This window comes from Lemur catta, chromosome 22 (assembly GCF_020740605.2).
Source record: "Lemur catta isolate mLemCat1 chromosome 22, mLemCat1.pri, whole genome shotgun sequence".
NCBI lineage: Eukaryota > Metazoa > Chordata > Mammalia > Primates > Lemuridae > Lemur > Lemur catta.
Genome location: NC_059149.1, coordinates 22,012,646 through 22,038,883, shown reverse-complemented (window position 1 = coordinate 22,038,883; position 26,238 = coordinate 22,012,646). Strand labels below are relative to the sequence as shown.

Below are 26,238 nucleotides of genomic sequence, written 5' to 3'. Positions count from 1 at the left end.
AATGTATCTGTCTGGAAACTTCTAAAATACCCATTCATTATATACATTTCCTCCACTTTCTCAGTGTTAGTTGGTGCATTTAGATTCCTACCTCAGCAAAACATTTATCTCTAGGACAGATCAGGAAGATACTGATATGAGTAATCAATCACTGAAAACTTATAAAAAACTCTATGTTACGAACAAAATAATCCATAATAATTACTGTTTTTGCCAAAGAAGATAATGACTATGTTAATAATGTTTATTGACCTCCACTTCACTGTTTAGAATCAGTATGACCATCCCTCAGAGTAGAACCACAGAAAACGGTTTTCAGCAAGGAAATCCTTTAAATTCAATCGTCAAATAGGCTATCTTTAGCCAGTTTAACTCAGAATATTTCCGGATTATTTTCAAAGCTAATGCTATCATTACGAAAACTTTAGGGTAAATAATATTTTAAAATTAGAAGCTGAAAGGAACCAGGATTGTTAGTATATCAGTACTTAGCACCACAAATAAATGATTTATTTCATGGCTTAATATCTTCCTAAATATTCTCCATCTTATCTGTAAAATGGTTACAAATACACAGGAATTTTAGAAGCTTTGGTTTTGCAAAGTGCTTTGGGAAAGAATACATTACAACTATTTCTCTCCTTAAAACACTACTTCCTATCAGTAAAATTCTGAATTTCTTTTATGAGTTAACTGTTTCCTCTCATCAGGTGGCCAGGAGAACAGAACATATCATAGGTTAAAAGTGTGAACAGAAGTAATCTTAAATAAATTATTTAGTATATTCATTTGCATTCACACACGCCTGGGAGGATGAGGCTCTGGCTTATTTTCATTGACATCCAGGAAAGCAATTCTATAAGCTATGCTCCACTTTTGCTTCTAATCCCTTTGGTTTAGTGACAAGTGCTTCTTATCCTAGAGTAGGACTGTCCAATAGAAATTTCCATGATAATGGAAATATTTTATTTCTACATTGTGCAATAAATATGGTAGCCACTACCCACATGTAGCTACTGAGCATTCGTAATGTGGTTAGTGTGACTGAAGAACTTAATTTTTTCCCCCAGACATCTTTACTTGAAGGACTGTAGAACTTATTTTTAAATTAAACTAAATTAAAATTAAACAGCAACATGTGGCCAGTGGTTACCATTTTGGACAGTGCAGTAGAGATCCCAGAATGCCACAGCCAGCAAAATGTAAAGTAATTTTGGAGTTTGATGTGGCTCCGTTCAAACCGGGCTTGGGTTAGAAGCACACTGGGGTAGCACCTCTCCCCCAAAAAGTCAGGCAATAGATGTAAAGGACACGTCAACAACAAAGATATACCAGGAGCCTGCAAACTTTTCCTGTGAAGGTTCAGAAAGAAAATATTACATTCTGAGGGTCATTAGACCGAAAAGTCTCTCAAAACTATCTAACTCTGCCCCTGTAGTACAAAAGCAGCCATAGGGGATACATAAGTGAACGTATGTGGTTGTGTTCCAACAAATATTTATAAACAGTGAAATCAGAATTTTATGTAATTATCATGTGTCACAGAAAATTATTCTTTTAGATTTTTTTCAACCAGTTAAAATATAAAAACTATTCTCAGTTTGCAGCCCATACAAAAAAAGGCTGTGAGGCCACCCAAACCACCAGCCTGGTTTGCAAACCTGAGATACACGAAAGGTCAGTAAGCATGTGAAAAGATGGTAACCATCGTTAATCATGAATGAAACGCGAGTAAAAACACAAGAACCCACTAGAATGGCAAAAGAATGACCATACCAAATGTTGGTAAAGATGTGGAGCAACTGGAATACTGCTGGTGGGACAATAAAATGGTCCAATGACTTTGGAAGACTGACAGTTTCTTTAAAAAATTAACACATACACCATAGGACTCAGCCATTCTATTCCTAGGTATTTAAAGGAAATGAAAACATACATCCATAAAGACTTACATATGAATATTCACAGCCCCTTTATTCACAATGACTAAAAACTGGGAACAACCCAAATACCTCCCAAGGGGTGAATGGATACATCAAATGTGATATATTCACATAATGGAATACTTCTCTGAAATAAAAAGTAACCAACTACTGATAGATACTATGCAACAACTTGAAGGAATCTCGAAATCACTGTGCTGAATAGAAGAAATCAGACAACAAGAGTACACAGTTAAGTCCAATATATCAAATTCCAGAAAATGCAAACTAATTTATCAGGACAGAAAGCAGATCAGGGTTGCCTGGGGCTGAGGGTTGAGGGAGAGAGAGACTGCAAAGAGTTAGGAAGAAATGTTCTGTATTCTGGTCCCGGTGAAGGAGTTGTAGGTGTATATATTTGTCAGTTTGTACACTTTAAATGGATGTGATTTATTATCACATAAAATTTACTTAAAAAAGATTTGATTCCACTGGCATCAGATTTACCCAATAGCAATCTTTATCAATTCAAAATTCCACTTTTACGAGTGCTATTTACATTTGAGGTGATGGGTAAGGGAGGGATAGATAACAAATCAGTTTTAAAGTCTCACGCTACTACTGTTGATGGGAAATGTGCTCCTGGGAACCTCCAGGGAACGTTAATCATAATCCAAAGTAAAGAGTTTGGATGAACAGGTTTTAGGAATTCTGTGAATTGAAAACTTGCCTGTTCACAACATTATGATCTCCTTATTTGTAATCTGGCTTTTAAGTTAGACTAAAATGTAGAATTCCAAGAATTAGTAAATTATCCTTTACATGAGAACAAATTTTCACTTGTAATACCTTTGAAATTATGTCCTTATTTTATTTTTTAATTTTTTTTAGAGATGGGATCTTGCCATGTTGTCCAGGCTGTACTTAAATTCGGCCCAAGCAATTCTCCTGCCTCAGCCTCCCAAGTAGCTGGGACTACAGCAGAGTGTCTCTGCATTTGGTTTGTCTGTATTTTAAATGTGCACTGTTGCTTGGGTTCAATTTGTCTAAAAATAATTTAATATTGGCTTTATTAAGGTTTGAAGAAAGTTACTCAATACTGGAACATTATCAGCTCAAAATATTAAGAGTAAGGAAAACAAGGTCTCGTTTTCCAATAAGATTTATCTAATCTTTGAAATTCTTAGGTATGTCTGACTTGTTTTTGACAAGACCTTATAGGGATTCCTTTGATGGGTCAAGGACAAGCTGAACATAAAAATGTCACTTACTAACACAAAACATTACATTCTAAATATGTTGTGGCTATATATTAGGCAATATATATTTAATATATATTATATATTACATACAAATTAAAAACAAAATATATATGTGGTGTGTGTGTGTGTGTATGTGTGTATGGGATGCATTGTTTTCAACTGAGTACAAAATATGTAAAATTGTGAAATACCCACCTGGCTTCCCCAGATTCTTTTCAGAGCAAACTATATGTTACAGGTTCCTAGAGCCAAATTAAATTTCATGACTGACTTATTACACAATGTCTTTTTGGAAGAGAGGAATAAAGCAACACAAATCAGGATTCAGTGGAGGTGAATGAGGTTAAAAAACCAAGCTTGAAATTATTTTTGCCAAACTCATGACACATGCTTGCAAACAATTCTAAATAGAATTGGAAAAAATCCTAAGAAAAGCCATCCTTTCCCTTTTCTAGCCTTAAATATACCCCTTTTAACCATACAATTGACTCAAATTTTAGGGCAAATGTCCAGTATAATTCTCAATTCTTTCTCAGACTGCACAGTTCAAATACCATAATTTCTTATCATACAAAGTACAAATGTGGCAGCATTTGTGTCCAGCGCAAGTTCATATACTTACAAGTCAAAAGGCCAACACAGCTATAAGAATATAACTTCCTGAAGTAGTACAAAGGATATTTTAATAATCTGTTTTCAGGGGAAACTTGTTTTTCAGAAGAAAACTGTTTTCATAGGCAAACAATTTGATTGTTTCTCATCTACTATTTTTCTAAAAGAGTTTTAAACCAAGGACTTTGAGGTGAGAATCATTTCTCAGTCTACCAGCATCAATTTCCGACTAAAAATGTCAATTTCTTGCCCCATAAGAAATGTTCATGGCTTATTGTCCAACTAAGAGAACTCTTTACTTGTTTGTTTTTTGGTAGAGATGGGGTCTCGCTATATTGCCCAGGCTGGTCTTAAACTCCTGGCCTCAAGCGATCCTCCTGCCTCAGCTTCCCAAAGAGCTGGGATTATAGGAGTAATCCACCACCTGGTCCCTCTTTACTTACTGTCTGGAGGATAACAGAGCTCAATTTGTGAGAAGTGCTACAGATTACTAGATCCTAAAGAAAACAACTCTGGGAGTTTTTAGAAATTACAGGGGTGGAGTATAGGAAGATATATCTAAGACAAGTAAAATGGAAATATTAGTATGAGCATGAATCTACTTAGAAATTTTGTAAGTATGTACATACGAACTGAGAACACGGTGGTACATTTGGGAGAGACTGGTAAGGATGACAATTGAAAATCCCGTCCAGAATGCTGAAAGTAAAAGGGACTTCGCAGATCATCTAACCCAGGCTAGAGACCAAATGAGTTTCCCAATTAAATGGCATAATACATATAACAGGCTTAACATGGTGCCTGGTAGATGCTCAATAAATGTTGGTATCCTCTTTTCCCCATGCCCAACGAAGGTTTCACTCTAGTAAGTTTTATTATAACCACCACCAGAAACATCATCTAAATCTTCCAACAATTAGTTCTCCAGTCTTCCGGGGTTACCAGGTCTTTTAAACAACTCATTTCATGAAAAATTCCATCACTATTATCTCTGTAATACCCATTTTATAAAGTTGCTTGAGGACTAAATAAGATCATGTAGAGTGGCAAGCAGCTAAAAGTCCAATTAATGCTAGCATGAAGTTTCCTGCCTTCTCTCAAACACATCCTTTTCATTTTATGGCAGTGGGAGTATGTGCGTGTCCTTGTGTGTGTGTGTATGTGCACACACGTGTGAAGGGGTGAGGAGTTGTGGATGCAAACATCAGAAATATTTAGGACCTAGTTTTTTACAATTCCCCTTTCTCCCCCAAGATTTTGATATATTCCCTGGTACCAACCTCATTCCATTGAGAATTCCCTGCTCCCAAGTCACTATAAATACGAGTGAATATATTCCTCAAATGCACTGGAGTAGGGGAAAAAGGTAATGGGGTAGTAACTGTGCCCCCCAGTCAGGAACATGTTGACAAAATCAGTCTCATTACAAATTCACAACTCAGTAACCCAGGCTTCTTATGTTCTCCCCAATTCAACATAAGGCCCTTGAAAGTCGGATACTACATCTCGTACTTCCTTCCATGTGTCTGCATAGTAACAAACTTAGGACCTTAGTACATGCTTGCTGGTCGCTATTAATCATCCTCAAGAATTTAACTCAGTATTTAAAAATGCAGTTTGCATGTAACTCTCCAGAAACACATGCTGTGGCCCCGAACTAGCTTTCCAAATAGGTCAAAAGAGAAACACTTGCAAATCAGTTTCTCAATAAAGTGTTGTGACTATATTCATCTAATAAGGAACATATCTTCAAACTCTAGTTTTAAAGTTTATGAAAGTCTTCAAATTGTTGCCAAATTTTGTGTAGGCACATACACTCTCCCCACTGCAGCTGAAGAGCAGTAACATAGCTTCCATCACATTCTACAATAAATAAATAAATACATATCCCTCCCCCCAGCTGTATAATCACTGCTCTATACTACTCCCCCCAGCTTTGAAGTTAAAACTCTCAAGTTACTCAGCTTGAGTTCTAAAAGCATAATTAAAAATAAAATGACAGGACAGTAGTTACTGGGGAGCAGGGAGGCATAAGTAGCTGTTGACAGGGCACCAGAGGGACTTTTGGGGTACTGATAATATTGATTTGACTTGGGGGCTAGCTAAAGAGGAGTGTTCATTTTGTGACAATTCATCAAGCTAAACACTTATGATTTTTGCACCTGTCTACAGGTATATAATATTTCAATAAGAACATTTTGTTTAGTTTTGCAAAGACAGGGTCCTGCTGTCACCCAGGCTGGAGTGGGTGGCGTGGCTCACTGTAGCCTCAAACTCCTGGGCTTAAGTGATCCTCCCACTTCAGCCTTCTGAGTAGTGTGTGCCACCATGCCTGGTTAATTTTTACATTTATTTTTTTTGTAGAAATGGGGTCTCACTATATTGCCCAGGCTGGCATTGAACTCCTGGCCTCCCAAAGAGCTGGGATTATAGGCATGAGTCACTGTGCCTTAAAGAAAAAGTTTGTGAAATAAAATAAAGATAGATCACTTATACAGAGCAGACATAATTATAGAATGTAAAGAAGTCCTTAAGAATGATGCACTAGGAAAGGGCCACGTGATAAGAACTGAAGCCTCTGGACAACAAACAGCCAGTAAGGAACTGAGGCCCTCAGTCCACCGGCCTGCAAGCAACAGAGGGCCTGCCGAGGACCACACAAAAAAACTTGAAAGAAGATTCTCCATCCTCAGTCAAATGTTGAGACTGACTGCAGCCCCTGGTGACAGCCTGACTTTGAATAAGAGACCCTGAACCAGAACCATCTAGTTCAGGCACTCCCAGATTTCTGACCCTGAGAAAATCTGTGAGATAACAAATGTTTGGTGTTTGGAAAAAAAGATGCAATTCAAAACACTATCTTCCCGACACATATTGAAATGAGCAAAGTAGCCTCAACAGTTGTACCTACAAAGAGAGATAAGCTTATTGGTCTAAATTGGCAACTTTCCCTCCCCAAAGGCCATGGTACAATATTTCTTTCAAAAGCCAACTAAGAAAAAAGAAAATACAGCTGGTGATTATGAACATCAATTTCTGGGTCAAATGAAAGCTAACTTCTCTGTAAGATACAGAACAGCGATCTTCTTGATGATGCTTTCTACTATTCCCATCTAAATTAGAGATTATTCCATCACAGTACTGTATTTTGTGTTTTACTGGGTTTTGAATGATACCACTTGCATATGTATACATCAAGGCTTCCCTCAGAGAGGAAATGTACTGAAGTCAGAGTTAACGAGTAAATATATTCTCTTAAAATACGGACATATTATTTGTACCAATTCACAAAAGAGGGGTAGGTGAGAGGATATAGCTATTCCAGTATTATCCAACACAAATGTTTTGAAATCAACATATTCACTCTTGTATCTATGTTTGTGCTTCTGAAGCTCTGCCCAAAGACAGCACCAGAATTTGACACTTCAGCAGTCTGGCTCCAGTGTCTTTCTCATTCTGCATCCTCTGCAGTGCCCAGCACAGCAAGGGCCTTGCACACATTAAGGATTCTGGTACTAGTTTAACTAGAAAAAAGTTACAAGTTACTGTTTATTTCCATTTAAAATTCTCAAAAGTTGCATAGAACTCCCTTCTCAAAACAGATTACCCATAGCCCCTATCATTTCCTTGCATATTTTTAAAAACTGAAAAGACAACTATCATTTTTGCTATAATCAGGCTAAATTTTGCACCCTGTTAAATTTCAACCTGCCAGTTGTAATGATTCTTCACAACTCCTTAGAGTTACATTGGCAGTCAATATTTAATTACTGTGCCTGGAATTTAAAACAAACTATGACTACTTTGAAAATAGTACTCTGTTAGTACATAGTCGTAATGCAGTTAAGATTTGGGGTAAGACCCAGCATAAGCACATAACAAATCCAACAAAACCCCAGAATTATTCTTTATGTTATTGTATATTCTATATACCTATATGTTAAATAGCATATTCAATATATATTAATTATTTTATATTCTTTCCTTTTCCTCTCAAGCTCCTTAACACCAGCTAACATCAGATTCTTAATCTTTTTCATTACCACTGTTTGCTTAGTGTTTGTCCTCAGATCTTTTGCCATTACTAGCCAGCAAAGGATGACACTGACTCCTCACTATTTTCCTTTAACTTTACATATTTAAAATATAGGGAAGGAAGGGCAACTGCAGATCATTAAATACAAATAAGTTTGATTTCCCCCACCCAGGCAATGCTTTCTAACCACCGGGGTGGGAGTTAGATAAGGTCATCTAAGAGGAAGAGTAAGAAACCTATCACATCAAGGAGTAGCTTACGGCTCCTCTTGTAAAGACAGTTAAGGCATCAACAGAGCTAAAAGACAAACCAAACTATTATAATTTTTCCATTCCTAAAGTTTTATGGCACTTAGGATCCTCCATAAAACACATATCCTTAGAAGAGAGATGTGTAAGACTTCAGCCGGAGAGAACCTGAGAATCATATGACACTTGCTTAGCCTCAATTATGAAAAAACTGCTCACCCTGGTGGTTCAGAAAAGCACTAGATATAATGACTCAACTATTTAGTTGCACATATGCAACTCTCAAATCATCACTGTCTTGAAAGTGTAATATACTGCTTTATAAACTTCATATTTGAAGAATGTTATGAGAAAAATATTTCCCCTTCAACGCACTTCAGACTGGTCTTTAATGAATCCTGTCATTTATTTATTTACTCACTTTACCTGGGGGTAGGTGTATTTTTTTTTCATAGGAAGATTTACTGTCACAATAAAGTACCACCTTAAAGTCTGTGAGTATCCAATAGTACTAAAACTTAGCGGTCTAACAAAGAAAAGCAATATGCTCCAATCTCTAAAGAGAAAAAATTCACGCACTTATCCTGTTGATATAAAGACCACTAAGCACTAATTTAAAGTAACATTACAGCTCTTAAAAGTAAATAAAAGGTAAAAATAATACATCATCCAACATGCTTGCCTTTGTTTTAAAAAGTTAATAAATTCTTACTTTGGTAGATTTATTTTTGGGTGGGTAGGAGGAAAACATCTCCTTACTAAAAATTACATCTTCTTTTGAGCACAAAAATGCTATGAAGATTGCTTTGATGCATCTTGACTTTCAAATAGTTAGGAATGACAACCTTTTTGCTTCAAAACTGTGGGAGAGATCACATTAAGAGATATTTCTTTACAGGAAATAGAACAACACAGATTCATAAAAGTACTGACTTCTTCTGCATTCCAAAGCATCGTTCAGAAAAGCTATCTATTCAAAGCATGTTCTGGAATGTTCATGGACACTTTTTCCTCGGTAAATAAAAGCACTAGGCCCAAACTCCGAAGACTTTGGTCCACCTGGCCTTACGTTAAGCAAATCTCATTATCAGACTTGTGCTTTGGCTCTGTTCCTTTAGGTGACAGGAGTAATTCCTGCCTACTTACCCTTTTAAGATACAAGAATTTTAAAAAATCACATAAAATCTTTCACACTTACAAATGGCTATTATAAAAGTCAAGGTGCTACACTATTATCACCTTGTATCAAGTACTGCTACTTCTGAATTAGGCTGACACTGGCTTTAAAACACAAATCTTGTGGTTTTCCATCTGTGGTTACGTTTCTTGCTTGCTATAATTCTGTTCTGATAACTTGTCCTGCACACTCCAAAGATCTACCTTACTGATGCCTGGCCTGAAAAATCGACTCTTTTACTTAATCCCTTCTCTCCCAAAGAAAGGGGTAGAAGTCACACCACTCCGGCTTCTTGTAGACATATTAGGAATGAGATCATTCTTTTTACTTGAGGAATGATGCTACATAGTATGCAAAATAAAGGCGACCCATCTTGCTCTCTAATCTTTACTTCCCACAACACATAACCTGTGCGATTGTTACCTAAGAAAATCTGAAGGTCCCCGACAACTGATTTGTGTCAGTAACTGCCATAAAAATATCAGATCTAAGGCACACAGAGGAAAAACTTTAGTTTGCAAGAAATAACCCTGCACTCCTCCAGCTACGAAGGGGTTTGGTATGTGCTGTCCCCCTTGTAGGGCCTGTGCCGTGTCTTTGAGGAAAAGTGGCCTGGCCCCCAAAACACGCCCGGGGCAGCCCTCGAGCTGGATCGAGACCCTCCCGAGCAACGTCTGCACCCAACCCCGCGTCTCTCATTTCAGACACACCCCCCTCCACCCCGTGTTTCGCAGGAGGTGTGGGCGCTCAACTCCTTCACTGTGGATAGGGGGACGCGAGGGGAGGCGGGCCGAGGCCTGAGCACCCATCTTGGAGGGCTGGGGAGCTCGGCCCTGGGGGCTGTGCGGTCTGGAGGGCGGGAGCGAAGGGCGCACCCGCGGGAGAGGGACGGAGGCCGGAGGGGGGGTCTCTCGTATTCGGGGGCGTGAGAGGAAGGCGGCGGGAAAGACTCCGGACAGCGAGGTTTATCGGCGTGAGGTTTCCTTTTTGTTATTTGCTGAGGGATGGCGGGTGTGATGGGGGAGTCGCCCTCAGGACAGAGTCGGCGAGGGGGTGGCCGTCCCGTCCGCGGCGGGCGGAGGGGGTCACTGAGGACTCGGCGGCGGCCTCCCTCCCGCGCGGAGACAGTGACTGAGAAGCGAGGCGGGCTGAGCGCGCCGGGGCGCCCAATGCTGCCCCTCCAGCCCCGCGCGCGACGCGTGGGACCGGGTGGGAGGGGATGGAGGAGGCCCCCGGCCCGGGAGGCGGGAAAGGCCCCAGAGCTCCGGGACGGGCGGCGGCTCCGGAGCCCCGGGTGGTGGCGGCGCGGGCCTGGCGAGCCCCGAGCCGGCCCGCGCCCTGTGGGCCGCGTGCGCCCCCGACTCCACTCCCCACTCTCCGTGGCCGCCCCCTCCCCCCCGCGGCTCCTCTCACCTGCACATGATCCGCCATTTTGCTCCATTCATGCTCCTCTCCGGCCCCCCCTCCCCCCCAGCGCGCACCTCGGCCGGGGCCGCTGCCGCCGCCGCCGCCGTCGCCGCTGCGCCTGCGCGCTGGGGGCCCGTCGCGCTACGCTCGTGGCGTAGCGCCGCTCGGCTGCGCAGGCCCCGGCGGCCCGGGCCGCGGTTGGAGAATGCGCAGCACCGCTGGGACGGCGTAGAGGCGCGGGCAACGTCAGCGGCCCGGAGACGCCGGGTGGGAGGAAGGAGCGGGCTGGGGGAGCGCGGAGGAGGGGCAGCTGGGGGAACAAAGCTTTGTTTACATGGTTCTTAAAGGGGCCGCGCTCGCTCCGGCGGGCGGCGCTGGCGTAGGAGTTGGCGCTGCCTTCTGCAGGTCTGCGTGGTGCGGGCTCCTGGATGGGCCGGGGTCTGTCCCCGCCCGGGACTCCTGCACCCCGTGCCTTTCTCTCTTCCCGAGTGTCTTCCCCCTGCCTTGCCCCTGGACCCCCTCCCCGCCCCCACCCCGCCGTGCCGCTATGGTGACACCGGACCCGGGAGAGGTCTTGCTATGCACCCACCGCCAGTAATCATCCACCTAGGATGCCTGCAGGATTCTTTACTTTCCTGGGCCCTGTTCTCAGGGGGGCCGAATCTGTGTCTGCGTCTTCCTAGCTTAACGGACCAGGGCCATTGCTTTCTGATCTGGGGTCTCACCAGCAACCCCAATAATGATCTCCTTGTTTTCATTTATGTCCTTTTCTTCTTGAAAAACATTCATGGAAATAGCGGCCAAATAGTGGTGGTGATCAAAATATACGGAAGGCACAGTTCTGTCTTCCCAAGGAGATTGTTATCTTAACCAGTCCTCTAGACTGTCTCCTGAGAGGGGTCAGATGCTGGGAGAGGTGGTGGTGCTGGTGGTTAGGACCCCCGGGCTGAATCTGAGTGGGAAGGCCATCCCTCTGGGTCACATGAGGTCACTTGCTGCATGCGGAGGCCAATTCCCGTCTTTCCTACTAGGAATTATCTTTATTAGATAATGCCAATTCCTGTTTTCCACTGGATTCCTCTTCTCTGGCTTCCATTCAAGGCCCCCAGTCTAGATCTTGGCTAAATTCAGACGGCAATGATTGTTTGAAGTTTGTATTTACTGGGGGGGTAGAACGTGTGATGCAAATGATGCAAATTACACACCCTTTCTGTTGTGGATATAGTGGACAGGCACTCAATATTCATTTCCACTTCCATCCTCCTGATGTGTCTTCCTGATTTGCAGAGGTAGGACACCTGAAACTACATTACCCAGACTTCTTTGGAGCTAGGGTTCTGTATGCAAGGTAGGCTGTGCTAATTAGATTGACTCAGAGATTTAGGAGGCAGAAGTGAGGTAGAGCTTTTGACTGTTCTTTTTGATCAGCCTAGCCCTTGATAAGTTGGACTGGTTTTGTTTTTGTTTTTGTTTTTTTTTTTTTTTTTTCAATAACCTTCCAGTGTCAAACCATGAGCTCTGAGGGCATAAAGAGGCAGAGTAGTGGGTTCAGGGGCTTCCTGTGTATATTTATTCTTGGAGTCACAATCACAATGGCAGTCTTTGGATTCCCTACTTGACTGGGTAGAGGTAACAGCTTCCTGGTGGGCCAGGTCCCAATCTCTGTCTCCCCTGCCCGTTCCACCCGACACTTGTTTATTCGTTTGTCTTCCCCTTCTCAGTAAATGGTACCATCATTCATCTTGTCGCTCCAAATAAACACCCAGTTGTCATCTTTACTCCTTATATCTTATCAGTCCCCCACATCCAATCCACGTGCAAGTCCTGTAGAATCTATATCTAATATAGATCCAAATCTGGCCACTCTGTTCATCTCCACTGCTAACACCCTGGTCTAATCCACCATCACATTTCTCCCGTGCTCTGGTAATAGATTCTGAACTAGTTTCCCTGCTTCCTGTCTTGCCCCTAGATAATCCATTTCCTATAGATCTGCAGGACATTCCTTTAAAATTATAATTCAGATGATTTACACCCCTACTTAAAATCCTTAAGTGGCCTCTCATTGCACTGAGAATCCAAATATTTGCTGTGTCCCAAGAGGTCACATGAGCTGACCTCATCACTATCCTGCCTCCACTTGCTCATAGTGCACTGGTCATTCCTGCCTTCTTGCAATTCCTGGTATCCAGGGTGCTCCTGCCTCAGGGCCTTTGCACTTGTAGTAACTTCTGCCTGGAATCTTTTCCCCTCAGATCTTTAAATGGCTGGTTTTCTCTTGTCATTGACTTCTCTGTTCAGTCCTCACCTCCTCCCAGAGGCTTTTCTCACCACCCTATTGAAAGTTGTCCCCTCACCTGAATGAATGAACTTGTAGTCTTATTCTAGGACATGTGTGGGGCTCATATGAGAACATAAGGCATTTCAGTGTTATATCAATGTTAAGTTTGAAGTTTGTATTTACTGGGGGCTACAACCTGTGATGCAAATGATGCCAATTACACACCCTTTCTGTTGTGGATATATGGACTGGCACTCGGTGTTCATTCATATTCATTATGTTATGTTATGTCATAGGCTCTTCCTCTCAGCGGGTTTCCAGAACTGGGTTCTTTCTTTTCTTAGTACTGAGAAAAGTGATGTACTTAATGGAGAAGGGGAGGGGAAGATACAAATGTCTTCCTTTCCCCCACAGTCAGAAACCCCTCAGAGTCAGGGAGGCAGGGATGGGATTTTTCAGAATCTCTGCTCACTTCTTTGTTCAGTCCTTCCTCTTTCTGAGGCCTACATCAGCTCCCTGCCCACCTTGTGCCTACTTTCCCGTCGTGTGTTCAGAGCTACTTCTTGGGCAGCTGTTCTCACCTGTACATTGTTTGGGGTTACCTAATTCAGAAGCCTGCCCAAGGAGTCAGACACAGCCTCTGCTGCTTCTTCCTTTGTTCCTCCCAAAGACAAGCTCACAAGCCCTTTTGTGTTAGGATTTTGTTGCTAATCGCTGCAGAAAAATAGTAACCAAAAGTTGCAAAGTTCATGGAGCTGTGGTCTCTGGTCTGTGATTCCTGTGACTCTTACTGAGAGAAACCATTGTCAAGGAAAGGGTCCGGGTGGCTTATATTGAGGCAGAGATGGGATTGGGGTGCCCCTTTCTTTCCCATGAAAGCAAAGAGAAGCCAAGAGGCACCCCCAAGCCCCACCTGTGCCTCTATATAAACCACCGGGATCCTTTCTCCACCCATCATTGGTGCCTGGGGATCCTAAGGACCTCTAATGCTCTGCCCCTCTGCTGTGTCATGGAGCAGTGTCTCTGGGCCCCTGCTCTCAGGGCTCCCCCGTGGCTAGGCAGGTAGTGCTGGGGTTAGTGCTTCCACTTCAGAGTCCCCATAAATCCTGCTAGGGCAAGTGGAAGGGGCCTTGAAGGACTCAAGGGTGTTGCTCTTGGTACACTCTTGCTATCGTATCTTCTGTAGACTATGGCTACAGGAGGAGAACTTCTCCAGCTTCTCCTGACAAGGGATGAGATTGGGGTGGGGGGTGTCTGGATTGCCTGGGGTTCAGGCCTCCAGGTTTAAACAGTTTTCAAGTAATCTGGTAAGCTCGGGTGCCCCCCTGTGGTTCCTGGTGGAATATGCCCAGCTTGCCTTCAGGGAAGGCGATCTGAGCAGTGGTGGGAACATCCGCTATTGCCTTGCTACTCAAAGTGCCGTCTGGCCCACCCAGCAGCAGCGTCAGCATCTCAGGGCTCACTCCAGACCTACTTGATTGAAATCTGCACTTCTAACGAGATCTGCACATTACAGTTTGAAAGGCACTGCTCTGGCAGCCCCCAGGACGGTCCACAAGCTAAAGACCATGCAAGTGCCCAGGCATACTTGGCTGTCCTTAGGGACTAGAGAGACAGAATAGGCCACGTCCCATTTCTATACCCCAAACCACTTCCCAAGGTGTGCTTTTCCCACAACAACATTCTTGGTACTCCCTTGGGCTTTGGATCAACCTATTGAAAGCCAGACAGCAGGGCTGAGGGCCGTGAGCTTGAAGTGACTCAGCTGGCTACTCCCAGGGCTCATAACATTAATCTTTTCAAGCTGTTTTGGTCCAGCACATAGCATGTGCAGCAGAAGGCCTGAGATGTGCATGGCTCTGCTCTCCTCACCAGGGCAACTGAACCCCTGTGGTAGAGGAAATGGGCCCTTTAATATAAGCACCCATCATGGGATGAACCCCAAGAGTGTGGGTCTAATTCTCAGTTTTCCCCAACATTTCTACACTGTGCCTCCATCCAGATTGCCTCTCTAAGCTGTCTGGCTCTAAGTTAAATTTCTTCGAGGAGCCTGCATGTCCCCAAAGCAACGTATCTTGTGTGGAGTTGGGATTCCACTAAGCAAAATGTTGAACTAAAGACCAGGAGCCCTGAGTTTTATTTTCTCCTCTGCCCATCACGAGCTCTGTGCCCACAGGGAAGTTGCAAACAGGTGTGTTCATACCTGCCCTGCCTTTGCCAAGGAATAGTGTGGCTGGCGAAACTGTGAGTCTGCAAGCTTTGGTAACGATGAAGCACTTTTGTTTCAGTAACTATGAAGCATTTTAAAAATATATATTAACACATTGCCACACTAGAAAAAAAAATTTTTTCCTTGGGGCCACAGTGTTTTTTAATTACAAAAATAGAATAAAAACTTCAAAAACAAAACAATCCTTTCTAGTTTAATGAAAAATTTGTTACTTTGTTTTCTGTGTGTGAGTTATATGCAACTTGAAACATAGTTCAGGAGGCTCCCAAGGTGAAGAGATGTGTGAGTTACATATGCTTCACGAGGCTCCGGGCTCAAAACTAGCGTGAGTTAAATACAACTCACATGACAGTTCATGTGTTAAAGTCATTGCTTTTGTAACTGGAGCTAATCTCCAGATGAAACCCAAGTGTCTTTCTAATGCTCAGGAAAGCTGGAAAGAAGGCAAAATCCAAAAGTTTAGATGTACTTGGGAGTAAATCCCTTCTCCAGAAGGGATGTTCATGTTTCTAGAATCTTCACAGGGGTGGTGTAAGTGTATGTTGCCATCAGCAGGCAGAGGGTGCTCCCAGGCAGTGAAACAGTTGCATCTGTGTATGTGTGTGTGTGTGTGTGTGTGTGTGTGTGAGTGTGAGAGAAAGTGGTATTGGTTAGTGTGCACATGTGTCTCTGTGTGCAGTGCTGTGTGTGAGGTTCAGCTATTAGAGTTGAGAAACCTGGGTTCCAATTTGGTGGCCTTGGGTAAGTCCCTCAGGTAGACCTTTCTGAGCCCTGGCTTCCTCATTTTTGAGTTTAGCGTGTTGGGTGGTTGTCCCTTCCAGCTGTCTTGCTCAGCATCCAGCCTGGGGGCACAGGGAGGGGACTTCTGCTAGTGGCTTTACCGTGCAATTTGCATTCTGGGTCTCTTCCTCCCTGTGGTGCAGCCATTCTTTGGTGGCGCCTGCCCCGTGCTGGCTTTCTGCACTGGACTTGCTGCTCACTGAAGAGCTGGCATTTGGCTTTCTGGAAATTGTCTCTAACTCACTGGAAATGCAGGAAGCTTGAGCATGAAACTCACTCAGCAAAAAAAAAAAAAAGGCGCACACACAAGAAACCACAGGGCCTATCAGCCTGTCGTCATCGAGCAAACTAGAATAGAGCAGAAAACTCTAGGCAGAGAGGAAATGAACTTGAGAGAAGGGGAACACACAGCAGAGAAGAGAGAGGAAAGAGGGCGGGAGTGGAAGGACAGAGCTGAAGCCGGGGCAGCGAGATGGTGAGAGGATGGGCGAGGAGGCGGTGAAGCTCGGCTGCCTGTACCTCCAGCAGCAGCAGACGTTTGGAAAGGTGGGAGCCGCGAGGCTGGGGCTGCTAGAAACCTCTAGGGGTGGAGAGGGAGTTGGGTGTCCCAGAACCTTTATAGGTTCCACCGAGTTAGACAGACACCTCAGCAGGGCTCTTTCCTTACCCGATGTTGCCTCCAAACCAGGTCCAAACTAGGCCCCAAACTGTGCTGTTTACGGATGGCTGTTTGCCCTAGGGGGTGGGGGGAGGGTAGTGACTTAACCTCTTGCCTCTGTCTGGCTCTCTTGCTCTGTTGACTTCTTCTCATGGGGGCAACTTAAAGAGAATGGAAGGAACAGCTGGAGGTACAATTTGGGATGACAGTGGAGGTTCCCTCTCCCTTCCCCACCTCTGTGAGATGCATTTGGCTGGTGTGAAGCTTGGGCAGGGGCCTCTGGGAGCCGGGACCCCAGCCTGTCCTCCTTCCTCCTTCCCTGGCCTCCTTGGAGGAGGAAGTCCTCGTCCCTCAGCTGACACGCACAGGGAGGAACCTCTTTCTCTCTGTCTTGTGGCCCAGTCTGTCACGCAGTGAGGCAGAACGGTTCAGGAGGGTGGAGAGAAGGCCCTGGAGATGAGGCCCCTTCAGGACTTCACACAGATCGAGAATGAGGTCTCCAGCCTGGGCCCCACGCTGCCCTCCTCCCTCCTTCCTCCGGGCTTCGGTGACTCACTGGCTTTTCTCCTCTAGACTAGTGTCTGCTGGGGTTGGGCCTGCCTGGCCGGCTTGCAGCCTGCACCTGTGGGGCTCGTTGCTGTGCTGTGTCGCATCCTGGGCAATCTCTCTGCTCTTGCAGCTCTATTTCGTGGTTGCTTGCGGCTGATCTCCACTTTCTAATTCCTGTGGTCCCTGTCATCCTGTCCTCCTCCGTGGGTGTCCTGTCCATCCCTCTCCCCTAGCTCCTCTTCTCCTTTTTGCTCACAATTGCTCCCTCTCTGGGTGTCCCTCCTGGCACCCCGTCGCCCATGCGTCTGGGCTCAGAAATGGCGCCGGTTCGGGGCCGTGCTGTACGGAGGGTCGGGCTGTGCCCTGGCCCGGCTGGAGCTCCAGGACAGCCCGGAGAAGCCACCACGCCGGGGAGGAGAGGCTGCCCGGAGGGTTATCCGCCTCAGTGACTGCCTGCGGGTGGCCAAGGCAGATGGAGAGGCCAGCAGTCCCCGGGACACCAGCGCCTTCTTCCTGGAGACCAAGGAGCGCCTGTACCTGCTGGCGGCCCCGGCTGCAGAGCGTGGCGACTGGATGCAGGCCATCTGCCTGCTGGCCTTCCCCGTGAGTCAACCAGGGCTGCAGAAAGGGGACGGGGGCATGCGGGGTGGGAGCACTAGATACTTCCTGTGGGCAGGGGTTAGGAGAGTCAAGGTCAGGATGTGGCAGGGCCAGCAGGCTGGGTGTGTCCTGAGAGAAGGCCTGGGCCTGGGGTGGGCCCTGGGATTGGGGATGGTGGTGAGACTTGGGGCTTCCTCTCCAGGGGCAGAGGAAGGAGCTGTTGGGGCCAGAGGGGAGGAGCAGCCAGCCCTGCATGGAGGAGAATGAACTGTACAGCAGTGCCGTCTCAGGTGAGGGGCAGGGGCTGCCCTGTGCTCCCTGGGGCGCTGTCCTCGGGGCAAGGTTGGGAGGAGGTGTCAGGCTTGGGTCTTCCTGCCTTGTGGTTGCCCCCACCTGGGGCCAGCCCTCTTCTCAGCCTCTCCCCCTCACTTCCGGGTGTGGCCCAAGGTCAGGGAGCCTGGCCTGCCTTGCATGTTGCCCACTGTGCACCCCGTGTTGCTCAGGCCCTGCTGGTGAGAGAGGTGAGGAGCTGGTGGATAGAGGAGAAACTGTCCCCAGCCTTCCACCCAAGCTCAACCCACAGGGGACATGATGGGCATCGGCAGTGGGAGGGCAGGGTCAGGCTTCACCCGCAGCTGTGGCAGTAGGGACTGGGGAGGCGGCTGCTGTGCGGTGAGAGGTGGGGTGGAGAAGACAGGCTGTGGCTCTGGCGACAGCAGCAGGAAGGATGTGGGCTTGAGTTTGGGTGGATGTGGCCAGGGGCATGGTACCTACCTGGGTAGGGGGCAGAGGTACCTGGCATTTTGGGGAATGTGACCCGGCAGGGAGCAGCTCGGCCTTCAACATCGAGGCTGGGGGTCATGGACACACAGATAATACTTTTTCTAGAAACCTTCTGGCATGCTCATTTAGAACTGGGTGGTATGAGGCAGGCCAGCTGTTTCCCACTAACTGCCTTCTCCTCTCTCCTCTCCTCCCCAGTGGTCCCCTGCAAGGCATTTGCCGTGATCATGAGACCTACAGAAGCCAGTGAGAGATGCCGCCTCCGGGGATCCTATACCCTGCGTGCTGGGGAGAGTGCCCTGGAGCTGTGGGGCGGCCCTGAGCCAGGCTCCCGGCTGTACGAGTGGCCCTACAGGTTTCTGCGGCGCTTCGGGAGGGACAAGGTGAGGGGCGGTTGCGAGGGGCAGGCCAAGAGAAAGGATGAGCTGTGAACAAAGAGAGGTGGTCAGAGAGGGGCAGAGGGGGCAGGTGAGGGAAGAAGAAAGGAAGGGGATGGCAAAGAAGCAGGGAGAAAGAGGAGAGGCCAAGGAGAGACACACGTGTGGGAGGGCAGAGCGATGAGGTGCTGCAGGTTGGAGAGCAGGAAGGTGAATGAACAGAGGTGGAGAGGTCAGAGGGGTGAATGGTGGCTGAACTGATGCCAAGCTGCAAACTTGAACTTGAACGAGTGGAAGGGAGCATGAGTGGGGGAGAGAGGGAAGTCTTTGCTTGGAAGGAAAAACCATGGAGGGAGAAGTCTTGAGCAGGGTAAGCGGGAGACCAAGGGCCTGTGGTTGGAGTGGGGCCCGGGGAAAGCAACCCTGCCTGTGTCCCGGTTAGTAACCTCCTTTCCCCCCGGGCCCAGGTAACGTTTTCCTTTGAGGCAGGCCGGCGCTGCGTCTCTGGAGAAGGCAACTTTGAGTTTGAAACCCGGCAAGGCAATGAGATCTTCTTGGCCCTGGAAGAGGCCATCTCTGCCCAGAAGAATGCCGCCCCTTCTGGGCCCCACCCCCAGCCAGCCACAATCCCCACCGCGCTGCCCCGGCCCCATGACTCGCTGCCACCTCCTTCGCCCAACACACTGGTGCCTGCCCCACAGCCTCCAGGCCCAGAGGGAGAGTACGCGGTGCCCTTCGATGCAGTGGCCCGGTCCTTGGGGAAGAGCCTCAGGGGCATTGTGGTAGGCCCTCCCCAGATCCCGGCCGACCCTCTGTACGACAGCATTGAAGAGGACCCACGCCCTCAACCTGACCACATCTATGATGAGCCTGAGGGAGTGGCTGCTCTGTCCCTGTATGACAGCCCGCAGGCACCCAGGCCTAATGCGAAGAGGAGGCAGGCCACAGCTGAAGGGGACCCTAGTGGCCTCCAGCATGTCCACCCAGCCAGGAAGGATTTCTCTCTCTCTGGCTGGCAGCCGGGAACCGAGTATGACAATGTTGTACTTAAGAAAGGCCCAAAGTGACAGAGATGCAGGCCACACTGAAGTGTACACCGGGGAGGAGGAGACAGCCACCTCCCCTTCTGTCTTCTTCTGGTGACTTCTCTTGGCCACTGCATCAGAAAAACCTCCTCTGCTCCTTCTTGGGCCTGCTGTAGTGTGGTGTGGTCTGATGGGCCGTCCCTCCCAGGGCCGGCTGGGTGAGTCACCACCTGAAGCAGGAAGAATGCTCTGGAGAGACCCACCCTCCTCCTACTCCTTTCCCACTTCTCTTTCTTTCCCCGGGCTTAGAGGGAAGCTGGGGCATTTAGGGCAGAGGACACAAGGATGTCAGCAAATCGCCCTGGTTCCTTGGCTTGTGCAGGCCTCCTGCCTGCTCTTGGCCCCTTCAGGGGGCCACCCTGGCTCCAGGCACCCAGGACATGGCTGCAGCTTTCTGCAGGTTTTGGATTTCTCTGTGACATTAAAGCATTTTTGAAACATTTTCATGTAGCCTTAGTGCTGTGGGGGTGGGGATGGGACAGCCACACCATCCTGGGGCGAAGGCCCCAATCAACCCCCGATCACCTCCTCTCCCAGCTGCAAGGTCCTCCCTGGGCCTCGGCTTGGTCCTGAGCATCTGTTCGCAGAGGTGGAGGCCTGTGGAAGTCAGGGTGCCCTGGGAAAGGTATTCAAGCTTGTCTGCTCTGTGCTAGAACAAGGTCAACGCCAGAAAAATGGCGGGGGTGGGGTGTGGGGGAAGTTGGACTGCAAGAAAGGACAGAACTGGGATTTATTGATTCTCTGTGTGCTAGGAATGGGGCTCACCTGCTGGGTGGTCCTGGGCCAACCCTTCCCTGCCCTGAGATTTTTTCCCCCCTTTTTGTCTGTAAAAGGAGGGGGTTGCACTGTGTGGGTCCTGAGAACCCTTCCAGCTCTGTGATTCCCCATCAGCTATAGGGGATCCCAGGTCCCAGCATGTCCCATTTTGCCACAGGTCAGCCTCTGTCCTTGTCTCTCCTCGTCAAAACCTGCTTTCCTGGAAGGGCATTCCCACAGACCTCTGCTGTCAGCCCGGCCAGCCAATACAGCACTGTTTGTGTGAGGCTAGACTGCATATAGCCCAGAAAGGGAGGTGACAAGGCACAGGTGTCTGTCACAAGAGGGGGACCTAAGTGCCACGAGAGGCCAAACAGAGCTGTGAGCTTTAGAGAGATAATTTCTTGGGAGCCCAAGAGAGACTTCATTTTTCCCTACATGTGTTAAGTTCAAGATTAGAAAGTCTTCATATTGAAGGTGGCATTTAACATGGACCTTTGTGGGTGGGAAGGAAATCAATGGAGATTAAGGGGGTGTGAAGGAGTGTTCTGGGTAGAAGTAAGACAGAAGCCACGAAGGAGGTGCAGGTATGTTCAGGACGGAGTTCTGCGCTCAGAGTGGAGGGAACGTGCAAGAATCTCGGGCATGCAGATTCTGACCATGTTTCGGGGGAATTTGTACTTCATCAGAGGGGAGGAAGGAACAGCGATGGCTTTTGCACAGGGAGTCCCGTAAGAGCTGAGCTTTGGGGCAGTAACCCCAATAGCCCTGGAGAAGATAGACTTGGGGTGGGATAGGGTAGGTTGGGGCTGAATTTAAAGGGGGACATTCAGAAAAGACAGGGTGGAAAGATGTCATAGAGGTGGCACCTGCAGGTCTGGAGTCATATGTTGGATGTGGAACACAGAGAAAGAGGGTTTCCAGAGAGACTCAGGTTTCGAGGCCAAGATGAGCTTGGTTTCTGGCGTGTCAAGGTGAGGGTGGCTGGGATCCATGCGGCCAGAGGAGCACGGCAGAACCCGGACAGAGGAGCTAGAGCGTAGGAGGGAGTGAGGTGTAGACGTTCAGGTTGACTCCAGCCTCTCAGGTGTGCCGTGACCTAAGTGTTGTCTCCCACTGTGGCTTTGCCCCTCTTCGAAGGAATTTGAGCAGTGGGTGAGTGGGCTGGAGGGAGCGGTCTCCTGCCCTGGATCTCGTGTCCCTGCCGAAAGGCTGCCCCTGCTGGCACCGTCCATTCCCAGCCCAGGACACCCCGGAGGCAGGAAAGCCCGATGCCTCCAAGGATTTCAGTCTTTCCCCTCTTCAGGCCTGGGGTGGAAGTCGAGGCACGTTTCCGATTTCCTCGGGCGGCGCTAGACGTGGCCGTCCCGGCTCTGCCCAGCAGGGGGCAGTGTGCGCCTGTGGAAGGGGCGGCTGGGGGCTCGGCCCGAGGGAAGGAAGGACTCGCTGCCCGAAGGGCTCGGGGATAATCGGAGGAACCTGCCTGTCGGAGCTGGTCCCTTCAGACCCTGCGACTCCCGCTCGCAGCCGTGCGGACGCCGCCTGCAGGAGGCGCGGGCCGAGGCCGGACCTGTCCCCTCGCGCCCCTCCCCCACCGCCCGGGGCGCGGGACTTCCGCGTTCTCCCTCAGGAGGGGAAGCGGGGACTGGGGCCCGCGGGAAAGGTGGGGTACGGCCGGGACGGGGGAAGTAGGACGTTTGGGGAAGTTGGGGGGCGGGGAATGAAAGTTCTCGGGACAGTTGTGGAGGACACGCTGACCATGCCGTCAAAGTTTCCCTCAGAAGACGCGAGCCGGCCGGTGGGGGGTCAGCGCCACCGCAGACGCTGCTGTCACCCGCCGTGTGCCCGTCGTCACTCCTTCGTTCAACAAGTGCCGCTAGGAGCATCTCCCGTGGACCAGCCCCGGCCAGGAGCTGGGGAGCGACACAGACCCGTCCCCACCCTCAGGGGGCCCACAGGGCGGATGTCTGCGGACGAAGGGGTTCCCCTGAGGGGTCAGCGTCCCCAAACAGACGCCCGGAGGTGAAGCCCTGCCTGGCGGGTTTCTGGCCACCCAGGCCGGCCGCGGCCAGTCCCCAGGTAAGGAGACAGACCGTCCTCCGCAGGCACAGGGCAGTGTAAGATCGAGTGACAGGTAGGGCCTTTTGGCTCCAGGGTCTGCTGCCTGGCACCTGTTGATACCATGAGAAGCTTCCCTGCGACCTGGTCTCGTTGGCTAATTATTAGGCACAGGTGACATCCGGGCAGGTAAGCATGCATCACACCTGGTACCCAGCAGAGACGTTCGCACAGATTCCTAGACAGCAGGTGTGCACACACGAGCACGCTACATCACCCTTCTTGTTTCTTTTCTTCTCTGTCTCTCTTGCTGCCCCTTGGAATGTCTTTTTCCAGAGCGCATGAGTGGTGTGTGGGGGTGGGGTGGGGCTGGGGTGTACCAGGTAAGCCTGTGACAGTGGGGGTGGCCAGGCCCTCTGGTGAGTTCCCACCTGGAGCTTCAGAATCTGTAAAGGCCAAGCTTGCTGGGGCCTCCCCCTCCCCTACCTCCCAGGCTCCTCCCTGATAGCTCCACTCAAGCTGTGGCTGCCACCACTTTTCAGCTGTGATGCTAACCAGCCTCCGGCCTCCTGCCTCTCGGGTGCTGATTCAATTAGCCAAGGTGCCCACCTCCTGCAAGGGCCATTTATGAAACCGACTGGGCAGCTGGGGATCTCAGGCAGGGTGGGGCTGGGATGCTAGTGGGGAGGCCAGTGAGCTGGAAGGAGGAGGCGGAGGGACGAGAGGAGCTGGGAGAGGGGGTCTGATCTGATTAGGTGTCAGGCTGGTTTGCCCATGGCAGGCGCTGTCCATCACTGCCCGGCTCCACTCCCAGGCAGATCCCATGCTGGCCGGCGCAGAGCAGACTGCATTGCTCCCCAGGGTCTGGCCAGGCCTGCCTCCGTCCTCCTTGCCCCTCCTGCCCCCACCTCTGGAGCCCTCTTCTTGGCACTAGCTCCTGGATCTCTGGGCCAGAGGCTGGTGGGGGCCGAGGGGGTTGGCTAGGGGAGCGCTGGGTTTTGCTGGATTTGTGGGGGAGCTGAGGTGCCAGTGCTGGGCTAAGTAATTCTGAGACTGGCACCCAGGGCAGGGTCAGCCTTGGGCATCCAGGTGTCTGAGCTGAGCGGCGTGGGTGGGGTTGGGGTGAGAGGTATTTGCAAGGGGCACCAGCATTTAAAATGAAAAGAGTGTTCTTGAGCTTGCATGGCATGACCTTGTTTGCAAACTGCTTTGAGGGCAGTTGAGTGTCCACAGTTAGGCACACAGACTGTATGTAGTCTGGCTGCTTGGATCCAAAATCTGGTTCTGCTACTTGCTGTGTCTTTGGGTATGCGTCTCTGTTTCTACATGTGGAAAAGGAAGACAATGGGCTGGGGGCGGTGGCTAACACCTGTATTCCTAGCACTCTGGGAGGCCAAGGCAGGAGGATCGCTTGAGCCCAGGAGTTTGAGGTTGCTGTGAGCTGGGCTGACGCCATGGTACTCTGGCCGGGGCAACAGAGGGAGACTCTGTCTTAAAAAAAAAACAAAAATGGAAGATGATGATAACATGTCTCAGAGGCTTGGGGGGAAGGTGAAATGACTGAATAAATGCACAGCTCTGAGAAGAGAGCCTGACACACACAGAGCTCTGGTGTTACTCATGGTCTCATTTTACTTCCAACAGCTCTGCCAGGGGTTCAGGGTGAGACATCCGCATTTTACCAACAAGGCAAGGGAGGGGTGGAGAGCAGAGCTCCTCCTTGTCTTTGGAGGGTGAACTTAGGCTTTGTGGAGGTGGAAGGACTAGGTTGGGAAGGAAGAAAAGCAGAAGGGTGTTGCAGGGGAGGGGAGGAGGGCCACGTCAATGGCCCTTTAGCTACTGGACAGGGAGGGGGGGTCTCTTATCTCGGGCAAGTTTGCACACCTGGACAAGGCGATGCTCGATTGCCCCAAAATGGGTGAGCTTGGACAGGAAGCTGCTTCATGGACTAGAAGACCTTGGACTTGAGGCAAGGGTGGAGAACAGGCAGCCGCAGGGGACATCTCCTTCCTTATCTGAGCTGCCACATCCACTCTTGGCTTGGCAATGGGCACTTCAGGGCACGGACGCAGGCTCCTTGCTGGGGAGGAGCACCTGGTCCAGTTGCCCCTGCAGCCACTGCCCTGCCACCTGCAAGAGGAGCTCTGGGAATACAAACAGTTCTAAGAGGAGGAAGCTGGGGAGCAATTAGGCAGAAAGGAGCCAAGAGAACATTCTGAAGGAGGGTTGCCATCTCCCCCACGAGACTGCAGATGTCCAAAGGGCAGGCTTCATTCTTTACATAATTCATCGTTATGTCCTTGACACTTAGCACAATGCCTGGCACAAGGTAGGCACAAATAAGTGGCTCTTGATTGAAAGAATAAACAAAGCTCACTTTGCTTGCTGGGGGACACAGGCACTCTCCAATGTGGAATGATTTGTGGCCAGTGCCCTGGAGACTCCCCACCACCCAGAAACATCTGCCCTGCTGACGCCAAGAATCCCACCATTTGTATTTTGGGTGGGATTCCTTCCCTCCCTTTTAAAATGCAAATGACCTGGGGTGGGGCATGAGTGGATTAAATGAGGTCCCTAGGGTCCCCAGGAGGGGCTGAAGGTGAGAATGGCCCTGACCAGGGCCTGGAATCTGGGGCCATTTGGTGCTGCACCTCTAGTATACCCTAAAAGCCTGGCAGCCAAGCCTGTGGATAGAGGAGGTGCCGACAGGGGCTGGGCATGGGCACATTTCCCCAGCCTGTGTACCCCTCTGTCCCTGTGCCCATCTCCTCGCTGCAGCCCCCTTCTGCACAGGCTGGGCCTTCCGGGGGCCCCAGGGCTGAGAAACCCCCTCATCACTGAGATTTCAAAGAGTTAGATGTTTGAGCCAGAAGGGGCCTTAGCAACACTAAGTCCTTATTTTCCACTATGGACACTGAGGCCAAGTTTTAAAAATCTTTTTTAAATCCCTCTTGGATGTATTTACATTTTATGAAGACTTGTTTATGGTTGTGCTTGACACAAAGGACTAAATCAGTGATTTTGAGGCTTCCTCCATGCACAGGGAGATCATTTTTGACCTTTTATGTGGATAGTGGAGGAGCAGACTGGTAGGGGATTCCAGATTGCCTACTCTACCTTCCTGCCAGAGCCAGTAGCTCTGAGCAAAGATTCCTTCCCCTCAATGCCAGCCCTGCAAGTCTGGGAGCTGGTGCCTGGGGGAGCGAGCGAGGGGCCCAGGTTAGTCGAGGGCCACTGAGACCGAGCTGCTCTCCTCCTGCTGGTTACCTTGCTGACCCATCCTGGAAGGAAAGCCGTGCGGACTCTTTCCGTTTGCCTCTGATAACTACCCCCCCGTGTGGCTCTTGGCCCTGACCCCAGGGAGTAGCTTTCCTCAGCAGGCAACTTCAAAGCAGGGTGCTGCAGCCAGCTCCCAGC

The 26,238-nt window shown here is 49.0% G+C and overlaps 2 protein-coding genes across 6 annotated transcripts in view; one reads left to right on the top strand and one right to left on the bottom strand.

Annotated features, from left to right (window-relative positions):
* XPO7 (exportin 7) overlaps positions 1-10,791 on the bottom strand; it is a 75,115-nt gene extending 64,324 nt beyond the window's left edge. For 2 of the 3 annotated variants that reach the window (XM_045535650.1, XM_045535652.1), the window contains exon 1: positions 10,671-10,791. In XM_045535650.1, coding sequence (XP_045391606.1) covers positions 10,671-10,688 — 18 coding nt within the window. In that variant the 5' untranslated portion in view covers positions 10,689-10,791. The remainder of the gene's footprint in view (positions 1-10,670) is intronic. The other variant, XM_045535648.1, reaches the window with a different exon arrangement.
* A 5,445-nt stretch (positions 10,792-16,236) lies between these two features.
* DOK2 (docking protein 2) lies at positions 16,237-20,449 on the top strand. 3 transcript variants are annotated; one of them, XM_045535343.1, is made up of 6 exons: positions 16,257-16,501; positions 17,016-17,108; positions 17,478-17,765; positions 17,965-18,052; positions 18,744-18,928; positions 19,390-20,449. In XM_045535343.1, exons 2-6 carry the CDS (start codon positions 17,070-17,072, stop codon positions 19,987-19,989), a joined length of 1,200 nt encoding a protein of 399 aa, XP_045391299.1. In that variant the 5' UTR covers positions 16,257-16,501; positions 17,016-17,069; the 3' UTR covers positions 19,990-20,449. The 3 variants fall into 3 exon arrangements, with proteins under 3 accessions (XP_045391297.1, XP_045391299.1, XP_045391298.1); XM_045535341.1 differs by lacking the exon at positions 17,016-17,108 and having other exon boundaries at positions 16,237-16,501; XM_045535342.1 differs by having other exon boundaries at positions 16,257-17,108.
* Positions 20,450-26,238: the final 5,789 nt, after the last annotated feature.

Bases quoted from the DNA above. Each gene is read 5' to 3' on its own strand.
- DOK2 (XM_045535341.1), top strand. From the start codon at position 16,439: ATGGGCGAGGAGGCGGTGAAGCTCGGCTGCCTGTACCTCCAGCAGCAG. The intron at 16,502-17,477 runs GTGGGAGCCGCG...GTCTGGGCTCAG, and splicing joins AGCAGCAGACGTTTGGAAAG to AAATGGCGCCGGTTCGGGGC. The intron at 18,053-18,743 runs GTGAGGGGCAGG...TCTCCTCCCCAG, and splicing joins GTACAGCAGTGCCGTCTCAG to TGGTCCCCTGCAAGGCATTT.